The 13,740-nt window shown below is 33.7% G+C and overlaps 1 protein-coding gene and 2 long non-coding RNA genes across 8 annotated transcripts; all 3 read left to right on the top strand.

Moving 5' to 3' along the window:
* The first annotated feature begins 9 nt into the window (after positions 1–9).
* LOC139844195 (uncharacterized) lies at positions 10–1,869 on the top strand. 2 transcript variants are annotated; one of them, XM_071834409.1, is made up of 2 exons: positions 10–1,337; positions 1,482–1,869. In XM_071834409.1, exons 1-2 carry the CDS (start codon positions 554–556, stop codon positions 1,682–1,684), a joined length of 987 nt encoding a protein of 328 aa, XP_071690510.1. In that variant the 5' UTR covers positions 10–553; the 3' UTR covers positions 1,685–1,869. The 2 variants fall into 2 exon arrangements, with proteins under 2 accessions (XP_071690510.1, XP_071690509.1); XM_071834408.1 differs by having other exon boundaries at positions 426–449; positions 534–1,869.
* A 3,645-nt stretch (positions 1,870–5,514) lies between these two features.
* On the top strand, positions 5,515–9,211 carry LOC139844194 (uncharacterized). Of its 4 annotated transcripts, none has more exons than XR_011757868.1 (5): positions 5,515–5,769; positions 6,243–6,323; positions 6,416–6,684; positions 7,569–8,504; positions 8,884–9,211. It is a non-coding gene; the product is annotated as an uncharacterized lncRNA (long non-coding RNA). The 4 variants fall into 4 exon arrangements; XR_011757869.1 differs by having other exon boundaries at positions 6,243–6,460; positions 6,569–6,684; XR_011757867.1 differs by having other exon boundaries at positions 6,243–6,535.
* Positions 9,212–9,255: 44 nt separating this feature from the next.
* LOC139904435 (uncharacterized) lies at positions 9,256–10,390 on the top strand. Of its 2 annotated transcripts, none has more exons than XR_011778796.1 (3): positions 9,256–9,487; positions 9,598–9,707; positions 9,796–10,390. It is a non-coding gene; the product is annotated as an uncharacterized lncRNA (long non-coding RNA). The 2 variants fall into 2 exon arrangements; XR_011778795.1 differs by having other exon boundaries at positions 9,256–9,524.
* The last annotated feature ends 3,350 nt before the right edge of the window (positions 10,391–13,740 follow it).

Genomic DNA, 13,740 nt, shown 5'->3' with positions numbered 1-13,740 from the left:
TATGACTATTATCGAATCTTTCATGGAATCTCTCAACTTTACAAAGATCTTGTGAAGTTGATCAAAGATGTATCGTTTAACTGGTTGAGTCTAAACTTTGCATTGGAGCAAATTGTGGCAAAATGTTGAGCAGATGATTGCTGCACATATCAAGAGATGCTACAACAGCTTGAAGATCTTGAAGCTGCTGAATGTGTCAGATTTTCTGATAATTCCATCACTTTGTTGGCTTATATCTGTTGTAGAACTGATGATTTTTCAAAACGTCTAAATTTCAATCTTCGAAAAGTTAATGAAGAGTTCAATTTATTCATGACATTGGCAAAAGTATCAAGCATAACCCTTGCAGGAGTTTTCTGCATTCTGGCTGCATGTGCGGATAAGGAAAAGCTATTGCAAGAGATGATGAAAGATACAACTTCGTATCCGATGTGGCTGCATTTAATCCGGTATAGATTTTGATCAGACATTAAACCGTTTGACCGGAAGCTATGGAAGAGGATTAAGGATCTTGGATTTCTATGATAATGCAGTGCTTGTACAAGAGTTGAAGATGAAGATAGGTCGACTTAATTCTTTTACAAATCAGGGTGAGGTGGAGATGATGACTGTGATACATAAGCTTCATAAGAAGACCGATGACGTGTCAAAGACTATCGAGGATATGAGTATTCATGCTTATAAATACAGTCACGATATTGGGGATGCAGGAGTTGCTTTGAATGGATATATCGCAGACGGTAAGTTACAGGTGATTCAGTTTGGTGTTCAATGTGTGCTTGATGATGACACAGGGCACCTGCAACAGTTTGATTATATTAAGAGTAAGTTGCCACGGGGAAAATATGCTGATTCTAGCTGGGAGGCGATGATCATTCTGCATCGTGCATCTTTATTTTTTCCTACTGATCTACGGTGGTATATACGTGCTTGTGAAGCTTCTGATTCAATCCTCCTGTCCTGTAATTCAATCATCCATGACAACATCCGCAGTATAATAAAATTCATTACTGCAGAACGGGCAAGATCCATGGATAAGATCCATGAAATCATTAATTGTGTACTTGGAAACAACCTAGAAGCTTTCATGGTCTTAAACGAGTGCAAAGATGAATGGAGGAGGCGTACACAATTATTTTCCATGGTCAGTGATTACTATGATGTCTGCCGTAAAACCTGCCAACTTTTCAGTGATTTTGTAAGGTTGCTGAAAGATGTATGTGATAGCTGGATGAGTGTAAAGTTGGAGTTTGAGGGAATTGTGGTGAAGATCAGAGAGGATAATTACACCTGTAAAGAGATTCTACATCAGTTCAATGGTATTGAAGCTGCTACAGGTATTTGCTTTTCTGATAACATTGTGAAATCATTTGCATATGTATGTATGCAAACAGTTACTTTTGCAAGATTGTTCAATAAAGAAATCCAGGAGTTTAAGTCAGTGATGATATTAGCACAAGTTTCAAGCGGATTGGTTGCAGGTGTTTTTAGTATAATGTCTGCTTTAATGGTTGGTTACTTCATAAGGGAAGGAAGAGAAGACTTAGAGTATGTGTGGTTACATTTGAATCGAAGTTTTTCATTGAGGGATTTCTTATGCATGTGTGACCGGCTGATTTATAATAAAAGTTGGTTGATTAAGGATTTTAGTGACATTCATGCTCGTCTACGTGGATTGAAGTGAGTTGCGCGAGTATACTTATCTCACTAAATATCATGAGCATAAGGTGGTGATCGGTGAAATAAATTCGCTTATTAGGAGGATAGATAAAATCATGGTGAGTATTGAAGATATGAGTAGGCATGCTCAAAAATATAATCATGATATAATGGAGGTAGGAACAAGTTTGGGAATAATAAGCCACAATCAAAAAGTCTAATGGTGTTTACATATTAATACATGTGCAATGAACTTCGAAATTATTATACTATATACGAAATATGGACAACACCCTCCAATCATAACCCGCCACATACCCAAAAACACTGTAGCTACAGTAGCTGTTTTTTTTTTTTTGAGATAATTTATTTAATCTTCTGATTTTATACAACGACCACCAGTTAATATTCGTCTTTTTACATATATTCAAAAAAAAAAAAAACAAAAAAAACCATGAACTTATTAATTTTTGGGTCTCTTTTCCATCTACACCAGTATTCCATGTCCACCAACCACCTGCAACCGCCACCATCAGCCACTTTACACCAGCATGCACTGCCACCTACCACCGCCGATTTCACGACCGTCACCGTCTACAACTTTCAACCACCATCAAATCTGATCTAAAGAAAAAACATTCAGATCCACACATGAGACAAACTTCCGGAACAAAGGGCAATTTAGTGTTTGATGAAATATATAAACATACCTGAAAACTTAAAAGACACCCAGCATATCAAATACCTCACGAGTCCACCCAATTGTCTGATTTAAGAGAGGGGGGGGGGGGGGAACCGATAAACATATATATTAAAGGAACAAAAACAAATCTAAAAATCAACCGATTAATAAACAAATCTGAACATAGGACGATTTGGTAGTGGTTAGAAAAAACACATACCTGAAAAGTCAAGTTTTTGAGTTGGGTTTTTCACGACCGTGACTCTGATAAATGTCAAGCGCTGGACCTCCTGTAGGAGAACAACTACAATAGCCCAACACACCACGAGAGTGGCGGTGGAAAGCTACTTCCGGCAACAGTTACGATCACAACAGCCGACGCCGCCGTCGACCTTCACCGTCGGCCAACACCTTACTATTGTAAAAAAACGTCAAAAATAATAATTTTTTTCTTACCTGCATTCTTGAGTACAACTAGCTATTCACATATATATTACAACTAAATATGCACACGGTACAACTAATCATACAAATAGTACAACTCTATTTATAGTGGGGTGTTAGAAAAATCCAAAAACTAAATCGAGTTCAGGTGGTCGGAACTACTGAAAACCACCGAGTCAACCGCAACCATCGATATAATTTTTCTTGATTTTTTTTTTTATGATTTTAGTGTAAGATATTATAATGGTAGTGAAAATGAGAATGGAAAATTGGGGAAGATCGGTGGAGAGGATAATAAGCTGTTAAAGGAGAGAATACGGAGTACTAAAGATAGGGTAGGATGGATATGTGGATGAAATCAACCCATTTTACTTTATTTTTTTTATTTACACCCCCATTTACGTTGAAAATGACAAACTGAACCTCTAAGTTATAAACATTACCACTTTAAATTCTTTTTTTTAGCTTCAATATGTGTTACACAAAACATTGAACCTACATAAAATTGTAAAGATTTATATTTCGAACATCAATTAAATTAAATTCTTATATTATACTCTATATAAACTTTAGAGTATGTTAATATTACCGGTAACCGTTTTCCTTTTACGTATAATTAACTTATCGTTAACCGATCAAAATCATCTCGCAGCGAAATATGATATCGGGTTGGAAAACTAATTTTTTATCTCACGACCGAAACCACCTATTCGATTAATCGAGAGTAAAGGGGTAAGACAAAGTAGTAAAGTAATTGTTGACCAAATCATGTGGCTACCAAATACGAAGTCCAGTTGGCCGTTGCATCTTCCAACTTTTTTAATCAAAAAAATACTGCAATATTACGGAGTATAAATCCTTTCATTTTTCATATATTTTGCTCTCAAAAACATAATAAAAATAAATGTCTATAAATTTATAGTGGGGATAAATGAGTAAATAATCAACGCTAAATGCGTACAACAAATGTTTTGTCAAAACACGTTATTGCAAAAACGTTATGACAAAAATATTGAGAACCGCAGTAACGTTCGGGCTTCCGAATCTAGTTAAAGTATGTAAAGTTGATATGTAAATTGAAGCACATAGTTGGTATCATATATGTTAAATTTTGTGATTCATTTTTGTTGGACTGTTTTTTTCAAATTAAGTCAGATACTCTGTGGCTCTATACATGAAATTAGATGTGTACAGAAAAATTATTTAATTTATTTTGGCCAAGGAAGTGACTCCTTGATAAGAACTCAAAATATTAGCAGCAGCATAAAATTACAAATTTAATGTAAGTAGCAGCACAACACAACAGATTATGCGAGCAATATGAAGAATAATACTCTAATACTCTAATATATATATATATATATATATATATATATATATATATATATATATATATATATATATATATTTTCTTTGGCTAAAATAACGATAACATATAACAGTCTTTTCATCAATCCGTGAAAAAGACCAACAAAAGTACAATCGAACCAAAGGCAAACCAATGCTCGGAAGCAGTAAATGATTATTAAAGACTAAACAAAGAGCCTAAGCTAACTAAACCCGAGCCTTGAGCAAACTTAACACAAATGTGTACACAGGACACAAACAAAAGCCCACAACCAAAACAAAAAAACCAACTCTAAACGAAAACTACAAACGTAGATTCTATCCAAAAACGCTCAAAAACTAACCACCAACCTCATTACCTTTACTGTTCCTTTTCCGAGTCTTTATGATCCGCTTAACGATCACGTCGTCAACCTTCAAACGATTAAATTTCTTGCCTTCCCATATTTTCAATCGTATATGAAGATACGTTTGTCGTGCCGCCACCAATCCTCATATTTTCAATCGTATATGAAGATAGTGGAGGGACTAGTTTAAAATATAGAATGAATTAGTAGTTACTGAAAATGAATATGAGGAAGACTTTTATTGTAAATAGAAATGAACTTTTTATTGAATTCTTGTGTTGTGTATATACATCATTTGCATGCTATGCCTATTTATAGGCTAATAATGTCGGTGATCTTCACATAGATATTTTTAATACATAACTAGTAAAATCTAGTTTTGATATTTTTGTCTAATGCTACTTCCATACTCTTCTAGCTACTACTTCACAAATATCTATTCTACTAAACTATACTAATTAAATCTAAATCACTCTAGAAAAAAACATTAATATTTTAACAATTATATATTGTCAGATATATAAATGTCAAGTATTTGGCAACTAGATGTTTAATTTTGTATTATTACCCTACATACTAATAGTGGGAGGGTCCTATGTCGTATCTTCGTTTGGAACAAACAAAGCTAATGTTGCTTTTTTGATTCGTGTTACTGGCCTATTTTAGTATTTTCAGATATATCATTAATGCAATTATTTTCTTCTTGCATATATTTTTTTTTTTGGCGAAAAAAGGATTATATTAAAAAAACACGATAACTCCATCAAAGCGATTAACATGTGGTTATACTCACCATCAACTGACTTATATAATCTCTTTCTCTTTTAAACATTAAAAGAAGAGCAATATCTCTCTTCATTAATGTAGGTTAGCCTTTAATGACCATATGATCATTTCTTGTGAGAAATCATCTCAACCATTCATTTACCCTATTAGCTAACAAAAGAAAAAATAATTCGCTAATCGAATGTTAAAAAGACTATAATACCCTCTAATTAAATTATTAACTACAACACATGCCCTTGAATGAAAATACCGAACCAGCAATTGATTATGCTCTAAACAACTAATACACAATCACGAACCCTAACAATTTCATCTTCAATCTCTTTTAAACATTAACATACACAAATTAAATGCATAACATTAGCAACACTTATCTGTTGATTTACAAATTTATATTGGAAGTCTCAGATATTGTTCAACCGATTACGAATGAAATCATCATCTAACTTCGGCGATCGTCGAGGATTATGCGATATGAACGAACCCTAATGTCTATTGAATCAGGTATTCAATTGATCTGCTATTAGATCGATTATTAGTAAAATTGATTCTTAATTATTGATTCTCACATCTTTGAATCTAATTTATTTCAATTAATTAGGGTTTGTTTAGAAGATCTGGTGACGATTAAGCGATTAAGCATCGGTGATTATACGATAATGAAATAAATATAATCTATCTAAATCTTTGTTTTTTGTGTATTAGAATAAAGAGGTGATTGTTTGTTTTGAAATTCATGTTTGAAAAAATAAATCATTAAGGGTTAAATTTATGTTTGAAACTATAAATTACTAGGGTTAATTTGTTGCATTTATAAGTATATGTACAGTCACATATATCAGCATCAGTGCCAATGTTTGGAGCATGGGATGAAAAGGACCCAATTTAATTAACCCTAATTTTGATATGCTGATTATTTTAGCTGTATGCGGGTACTTGAATATCCATGAATCCTAAGTTTATGTTTTTTTAAGCAGGTTGAGATTGTATCTTCAGTTTCGATAAGAAGAGCATGCTGCAAATTCTCTTCTATAGCTTATAAGGATGGTTTTATGCAGGTACACACTTTAAATGGTCAAATGGGTAATATTTTGCCACTTTATCGTTCTTATTACTCTACACACTTGACTAATAAAATTCGCAACAATAGAAAACAGGTCAATTCGCAGGTGCTTAATAGTAAATGTTACATTCGGTAAGCATTTGGCGTTGGTAACAACATGATTATATTATTGATACAATATTTGGATGGATGCGGATTTCATTGCAGGTATAAATTTGTTACTTAATGTTGTTTTTGTAGGTCTTAATGCATTATATCCTATTGACTTTACCATTGCATATGGTATTTTGGTAGCTTCCGATCAAACAAACAGGCTAGGCCTTTTACTTTCAACAAATATGCCATCTATGATCCAAGTAGGTGACAATTGTGGCTTTGAAATGTAAATCTCTTGCTGCAATAGCAAATGTTTGATTTGTTCTAATTATGTTGCGGGTCAAAACCTGATGGTGCTAAAACTCCCGTGCAATAAGTCACATGTTGTGAGCAGCATAATATATTTTTGTAGATTTTGTTGTAAAATTCTAAGGGGTTAAAATCATCAACACACGTCATGTAAGTCTAACAAATCTAGCCTGCTCTTTTTTACGTGGCAGAGGTTTAATGTTTATTCGATGTTCATGATTATTTAGGTACTTTTATTTGTTTGTTTTGTCTCTGTATAATCGGATTGGGAAGTAATTTTGTTCAAACTAATAATCCTAAAGACAAACTATACACCTCATATTTAATATAAATTGTTCATTTTGACTATTTGATCCAAAAGGCCAATTTGGTGTCAAAATGGTCAATTATCACTTTGTACACATAAACTCAGCCGTATTGAATGTATATTTTGGTTAAAGAGGCAATTTTTGCATAGTTAAATAAATTAGTTACATTTTGACCCGTTTGGGTTTTTTTTTTTTTTTTTTTTTTTTTTGGAGTTTGAATTTACTGACACATTTAAAATGTCATGTTGTAGCTTTGAAATTATTATGGGTTGCTAGGGTAAAGTAGATATGAAATGTGTTGTTAACTAATTTTGTGCCATTTTTGGTCAATGCTGTTGAAATGACTCTCGGGGTTTATATCGTTGATTTATGGTGAAAAGTGTCAACTATACTTTCTTGGTACAGGTGCTTTGTATCACAATCGATTGCTTAGATTATTATATTCAACATATAAGCCTCATCAATTATAGTTTTATCCACTCACAAATCAGTCTATAATTTTTTTGTGATTTTTTTTGGAAGTACAGATTTCTATGCCGTACATTTGAAGTTTTATTTGATTTTATTCTGTGTCTACATATCATGAGCCAATATATCATCCACTGCAGCAAACAACAGGTAAAATCGCAGTTCGTGTGAATGATCATTCTAACACATTTGCAATTTATCTTAGACTTATTAATCATTTATCATAGCTTAAATTCAACAAAAAGAAAAGTTTATTGTATCAGGTTTTTTCTTTAACAATTTAAAAATGGCAGCTAACGATGGTTTCACACCATTGAACCGATTGACAGCTAATGGAGAATCTTAGAAGGTGCAAGTGAAGGTCTTTTGAGTATGGAATAAAACATACTTCTCAAAGTATCTTTTTCTCGAGTGAAATTTCGCGAAAGATGAAAGTATTATAAAGATGTTGTTCCATTTTCTCACCTCTTTTGCTTACTATTTCTCTAAGGTAGCAAAATTGATGAGTTAGGTACTGAATCAAACAGTGTTAGGTCAAATGAGTAAAATTCATGGCTCGAAAATGCTCTGCAGGCTTGAACAGGATTACACTTCGGGTGATATTAAACCCTTTTAGGAAAAGGCATAACCTGAATAGACCTTTAATAAGTAAACGGGTCAGAATTGCCACATCATCCTGCTCTTCTTTAACACATATTTGTTGGTGATATGAGATTTTTGAGTTGTCTTTTATGCACGATGTTCTTGCATTTATAAGTTTTGCATTATTGTTGTTTCTACCGTTAACCCTAACTTGCTATTAACCTAGGTTAAGAATATTGGAATTCTATATTTGATTGATTTTGTTGCTGCAAGTTTTAATTCTTTTACCTAATTGATGCACTTTTTCATGACACTATTGGTTGAATACATGCAGATTGTGATTGACGACATAGGTGTTCTTATCATTCAACATAACCATCAAATTACAAAAATCTGATTTCTACCAACTTGAGGTATTCTAAACTTATTGATGGTGTAAATACTTTCATTTGAATCGTTAACCCTAATTCACTGTTAAGTCGTACCTCCTACATTTGATTTATTTTGTTTGATGCAAGTCTACATATAAGAACAACTGATTGACACTTGCCATGTGATAAGTGCTTTATTAGAGCTATAGTTGTGAACAAAGATGATGTAAATAACATGTATATTTGCAGTTTGTTTTGGGTATTTGCAGCTCTATCTGTAGGTGTCGTAGTTTTATAGTCATCATTTATTGCTTTAAATGAAATAATATAAAAGTAGTGTGTTACTTATGTGTAAGTCTTACGTTTGTGTTTGTAGTTATGTGAGGTTTTAAATCCTACTAATATTTTCTTACATGTGCAGACGATGTATTTGGGTCCAGATGAAAAAAGAGAGCCACTCATTATTGTTTGATCTCTATTGGGGGCTAAACTTCAACCATATTGACGAGCTCAGCTTACCTAAAGGCCTAAAGTGATGTTCTTAAAAGTTTTTAACCTATACATGATCACATTGTAATGTACAACTTCTGATTTGAACGTGACAATGGTATTTGGTGATTGATCCATTAAATGATTAGTTGGGAGCTTAAAGTTTAGTTTCCCAATTACATGTAATTGATGTATATGTTCTACGTGTTTGGTAAAATTGGTAAAATGACAGAGTTTGAAGTATTGTTAATCATGTACGATCTGAAGTTCATTACGTAATATTTAATTAGAAAAATATATGTATATTGTGCCATTACAACAAAATCTCTTGCATAATCCCGCGAATCCGCGTGTCTTAAACTAGTACACTTTCAATTGACAAGGAATAATATTTCAACGGATTAATCAATCGGCTCTCAATAACGATGAATTGTGAAACTAATCGATTAATCAGGCTAAATCGGAGAACGTGCAGTGGATGTTTAGAGGTTTACCTGTTACAACTGATTTACAAGATATTGTTGAATCTGAATCAAGTATGTGAATTAGATAATATACTACGTATATGTTAACGTAAGTAATCTTATTTGTGTTTATGGGCATGTTTATGTTATTATTGGTCGTTATATTGATGATATTGAATCAGACGTTAAAGGTCAGCAAACGAAAAAAATTGGGGAATTAAGGTTTAAAAACGAAGCCGATTTTAAAAGGTGATAGGTTGGGATACACCTCAAAGCGGTGATAAAGTTGAAGGTATATTCTGTTAAGGTTTATGCTTATTATTGTTTTTAGGGTTTTTTTTAATTTATTTGTTCTAATTGTGTTTTTTTCTTGCTGATAGGGTCAACAATGGAGGAGATGCATTTGATAAATAAACTGCTTTTGGATCAAAGTTTAGATGCTTCTTTTGAGAAACGGTATCTGCTATGATTTTGAATTTATATGCTTAATTGCGATATTCTTTTTAGTTAAGATTGGATATAAAGGTCTTACGTTCGAATCTTGTGGTGGCCAAGGAAGTGTTGGAGACAGCCAGGGAGTAATTTTGATGGGCTGCGTAGGGAGTAATTGCGATATTCTTTTTTAGCGGTTGTTTGGATGTATGCATTTATATAAATTGATTCTTTCTTAAGAGCACTAGCTAGAATACGGGAACCTTAAATTATAACATTAAAGACATATATAGAAAAGTTATAGAAATTTCTAAAAAACTTGGTCATTCCATACACAAAAGGACTGTAAGTTCAAATTTTCTCATCCAGTACACAAAAAGCTTGATCCAACCCATTTAACCTGTTTGATCCAACCCACCTAAGAAAAGGCAAAAGAAAAGTGGTGGCGCCGAGTGTTGTTTTCCTGAAGTTGGTTTTAGCGGTATGGGGTTTGTGCTGCCGTCTGTGTCGCACAAACGGTCGTTTTTATATGTACTTATATGACTCATGTTTATTTACATGGTCATTTTTAGACACTTAATATATTTGATTAAAGATACGATTTTTAATGTTAAACAGCTTAAAAATTTAATCTTTTTTATTGGGTATTAAACATTTAATGGAATGGGGTTTAGGGTTTGTTATGTTATGTTATGTGCTCAATCATCTTGAATGAATACCATCGAATATTAAGTTTTTTCTTTTGATTTTTGCATCTCACCACCCCCACCAATCGATTCAGACATACTCGAATTGCATAACCTGAAATTTTCATTCAGATCCGACCACCACTGCCACCACACGCGTCGACTAGCTCCGGCGCCGGTAATCCACGCGCCGGCGCGTGAGCCACTGTTCCGACGCCATTCGCTGCTGTTCTTCTTCCAGTACGCCTGTATTGGATCGCCGAACAAAACCCTGGTGAGTTTTGGACTGAATTGTTGCTTTCAAATTTCAGTTATAATTTTGAAATACCTGCTATCTCTGCTATTGCTATCTGCTGTGTATCATGGTGTCCAAGAAGAAGAAAAAGTTCCAAGATTTAACGGCGACTGCTACTAGGGTTTTGCAAAACCGATCGGCTAGTCGTGGAACAGCGGATGCGGCCTTTAAAAGTGGAGAAGTGTCTTCATCTGATTCTGATGGGGATCGTTCATCTCAGATTATGGATGATGTCGTACGTTCCGACCTGATGGGAGATGAAGTTGATCAGCAAAATAAGAACGAAGGAGATGTGCCAATTGATCAACCTGGGAAGGATAGTCGTGATTCAGAGGGGATGATTCTAAAAACCTATAGTTCTAGAAAGAGGAAGGGTAAAGTGAACCTGCTGATTGATGTTGGGGATGGTCCGTCTAAAGAAAAGAGGAGTGCTCAATTTGTTCCATATGTTGGTGATTCTTCTATTCCTGCTAATGAAAAAATACTCCCTGAAGTAATTAAAAAACGCAAGGGTAACAGGAAGAAAGGTGGACATGGTAAGAATTCTGCTGAAACTGATCATTCTATTGATGATATTGTAGCTAGTAATGATGATATTATTGCTAAATCTATTGGTGAAACAATTGCTGTTGCTAAACCGAATGTTTCTGCTAGTCCTGTTGTATTCTTTAAGAGTTCAAAAGATGGTAGTTATAATGAGGTTGATGTAAACCTAGTGGCTGCTGCTGAGAATGCTGTTAAGTTATTTAAGAGTGATGGTATTAGAGAGACAATTGTTGTTCCCGATGATTTCTCCCAATTTACACTGGGTGGCAATGTGCCTTTAATGAATACGCAGGATAATAATACCGGTGATAAAGATAATGTTGACTCTGGGATTAAATCTACAACAATGGAAGGGGTTGAGACTAGTGATGGGCAAGGCAATACAAATACTAAAACCCCAAGAGCATGGGTAAATCCAAACATCACTTTTGCTGACTTCTTAAAACAAAATAAAGATGAAGAAGAATTAAAAATGGAGTTCATTCCTCCTGTTTTAATGTCTAATGGTCAAAAGAGAGTAGTTTTCTCAGCTGAGGAGGTTAAGAAGGGCGGTAGTGCATTTTCTCTTCAATTATATGGGTATTTTATTGGAACTTCTATGGACTATAGGGTTGTTAATGCCCATCTAAGGAGAATGTGGCGGAGGTTTGACCTTAAAGAAATCGTCAAAACAGCTGCAGGATTTTATTTATGCAAATTTAATAATGAAAAGGGTATGAAGGAGGTTCTTGAGAGTGGTCCATGGTTAGTTAATAATGTTCCTTTTTTCGTGAATCAGTGGGAACCTGGGGTTTGGCTTGAAAAAATTGAACCTGAAAAAGTTCCAATTTGGATTTGCATTCACAATATACCCATTGAATTATGGAGTGGCAGAAGTATAGGTAAACTTGTTAGTGGTATTGGTAGGCCTATATTGATGGACAAAGTTACTTCGGAGAGATGTTTAAGTAAAAGTGGAAGACTAGGCTTTGCTAGAGTTTTGACTGAAGTCAATGCAGCTGATGACCTTCCTAGCTTTGTCGAATTTTCCTATCCTGTGATTGGTTCTTTTCCAGCCAAAGTGGGTAAACTTGAGGTGACTTATCAATGGAAACCGCCTTTATGCACTCATTGCAAAGTGTTTGGGCACTCTTTTAATACTTGTAAAATTAGGCCTAAAACAGAAGATGAAGTATCTGCACAAGTGTTAAAAGACGCTTTGAAAATCAACAATGATGGTGAAACAGTTGATTTAAATAACCAGTGTGTTGAGGATGGCTCTAAAGTTGTTGGTAAGAATGGAAGGATATTTCATAAGCTGAATTTTGATAATAATAAAAGTCAATGGCAGTCAATAGAAGCAAAAGGTATCAAGCAAAATGCAGTTAAGAATAATTATGGTATTAAAGACAATATTGCTGTGGAGGAAACAAATTGGAATGTGGAGACCCAGAAAAATCGAAATCATAATGTTTTAAGGAAAAGAGATAAAGGGAAGGGCATTGATGGTGAAGGTAATAATAAGACACATTCCAAAGATAGAATTGAAACAAACAATCCTTTTTATGTATTAGTAGATGATGAGGGTAATGGTGATTGATGTTAGGTTTGATAATACTGCTCCGAAATCAGGGTATTCTACATCTTGTTAGTTTCTTACTTTATATCTAGTATAGGTCCTCGAGTTTCGCTCAAATTAGTGTTTCTCATGTTGTAATCCTCGTTGTATCATTTCCTTATCAATAAAATTATCTTGCTTTTCAAAAAAAAAAAATTTTTAGACACTTAATTATCAGTTATATTTGTTGTTTCCTAAGAGTTATATTTGTTGTTTCCTAAGAGTTATATTTGCATTTGGTATGCTCTATTACAATTTAAATGTGGATACATATAGGTGTGGGACAGCTGCTTTAGTTGTCTGTCTGTTGCTCAATTATAAGTGCCAATTTATACAATTAGTAGTAAGATAACAATGTACGAATGGTTTACTTATACGAGTATATTTTTTCCTTCTAATCATCTTTTACATGTGTTAATTTCTGGAAGTGCTCGGACCTTTTTCTAGGTAGATTTGATATAGTTTTGGATAAATTTCATACAAAAGGTTAAATAAATAGTCAAAGTTACCAATGTTTCTTGAAAATGTACGAAATAACTCTCTACAAGTTATGTTACTGCTTGCAAAATCATATATGTTACTTGTAATGGCTGTAGATCAACTTCTTATTACCGCCTGAGGCTGTTTACATTTTATATCTTGGCCAACTGTTCCTTGCTATATAATGTATGTATATTTGAAATGCTGATTTATGTATTGGAATTTTTTGTTTTTTTTGATGCAGCCATGAACAAGTAACCAATTTCAGTATAGGAATGTATGAATAATT

The sequence above is a fragment of the Rutidosis leptorrhynchoides genome, chromosome 4, assembly GCF_046630445.1.
Source record: "Rutidosis leptorrhynchoides isolate AG116_Rl617_1_P2 chromosome 4, CSIRO_AGI_Rlap_v1, whole genome shotgun sequence".
NCBI lineage: Eukaryota > Viridiplantae > Streptophyta > Magnoliopsida > Asterales > Asteraceae > Rutidosis > Rutidosis leptorrhynchoides.
Note: the sequence above shows the minus strand (reverse complement) of the source record. Positions and strands in the feature narration are given on the sequence as shown.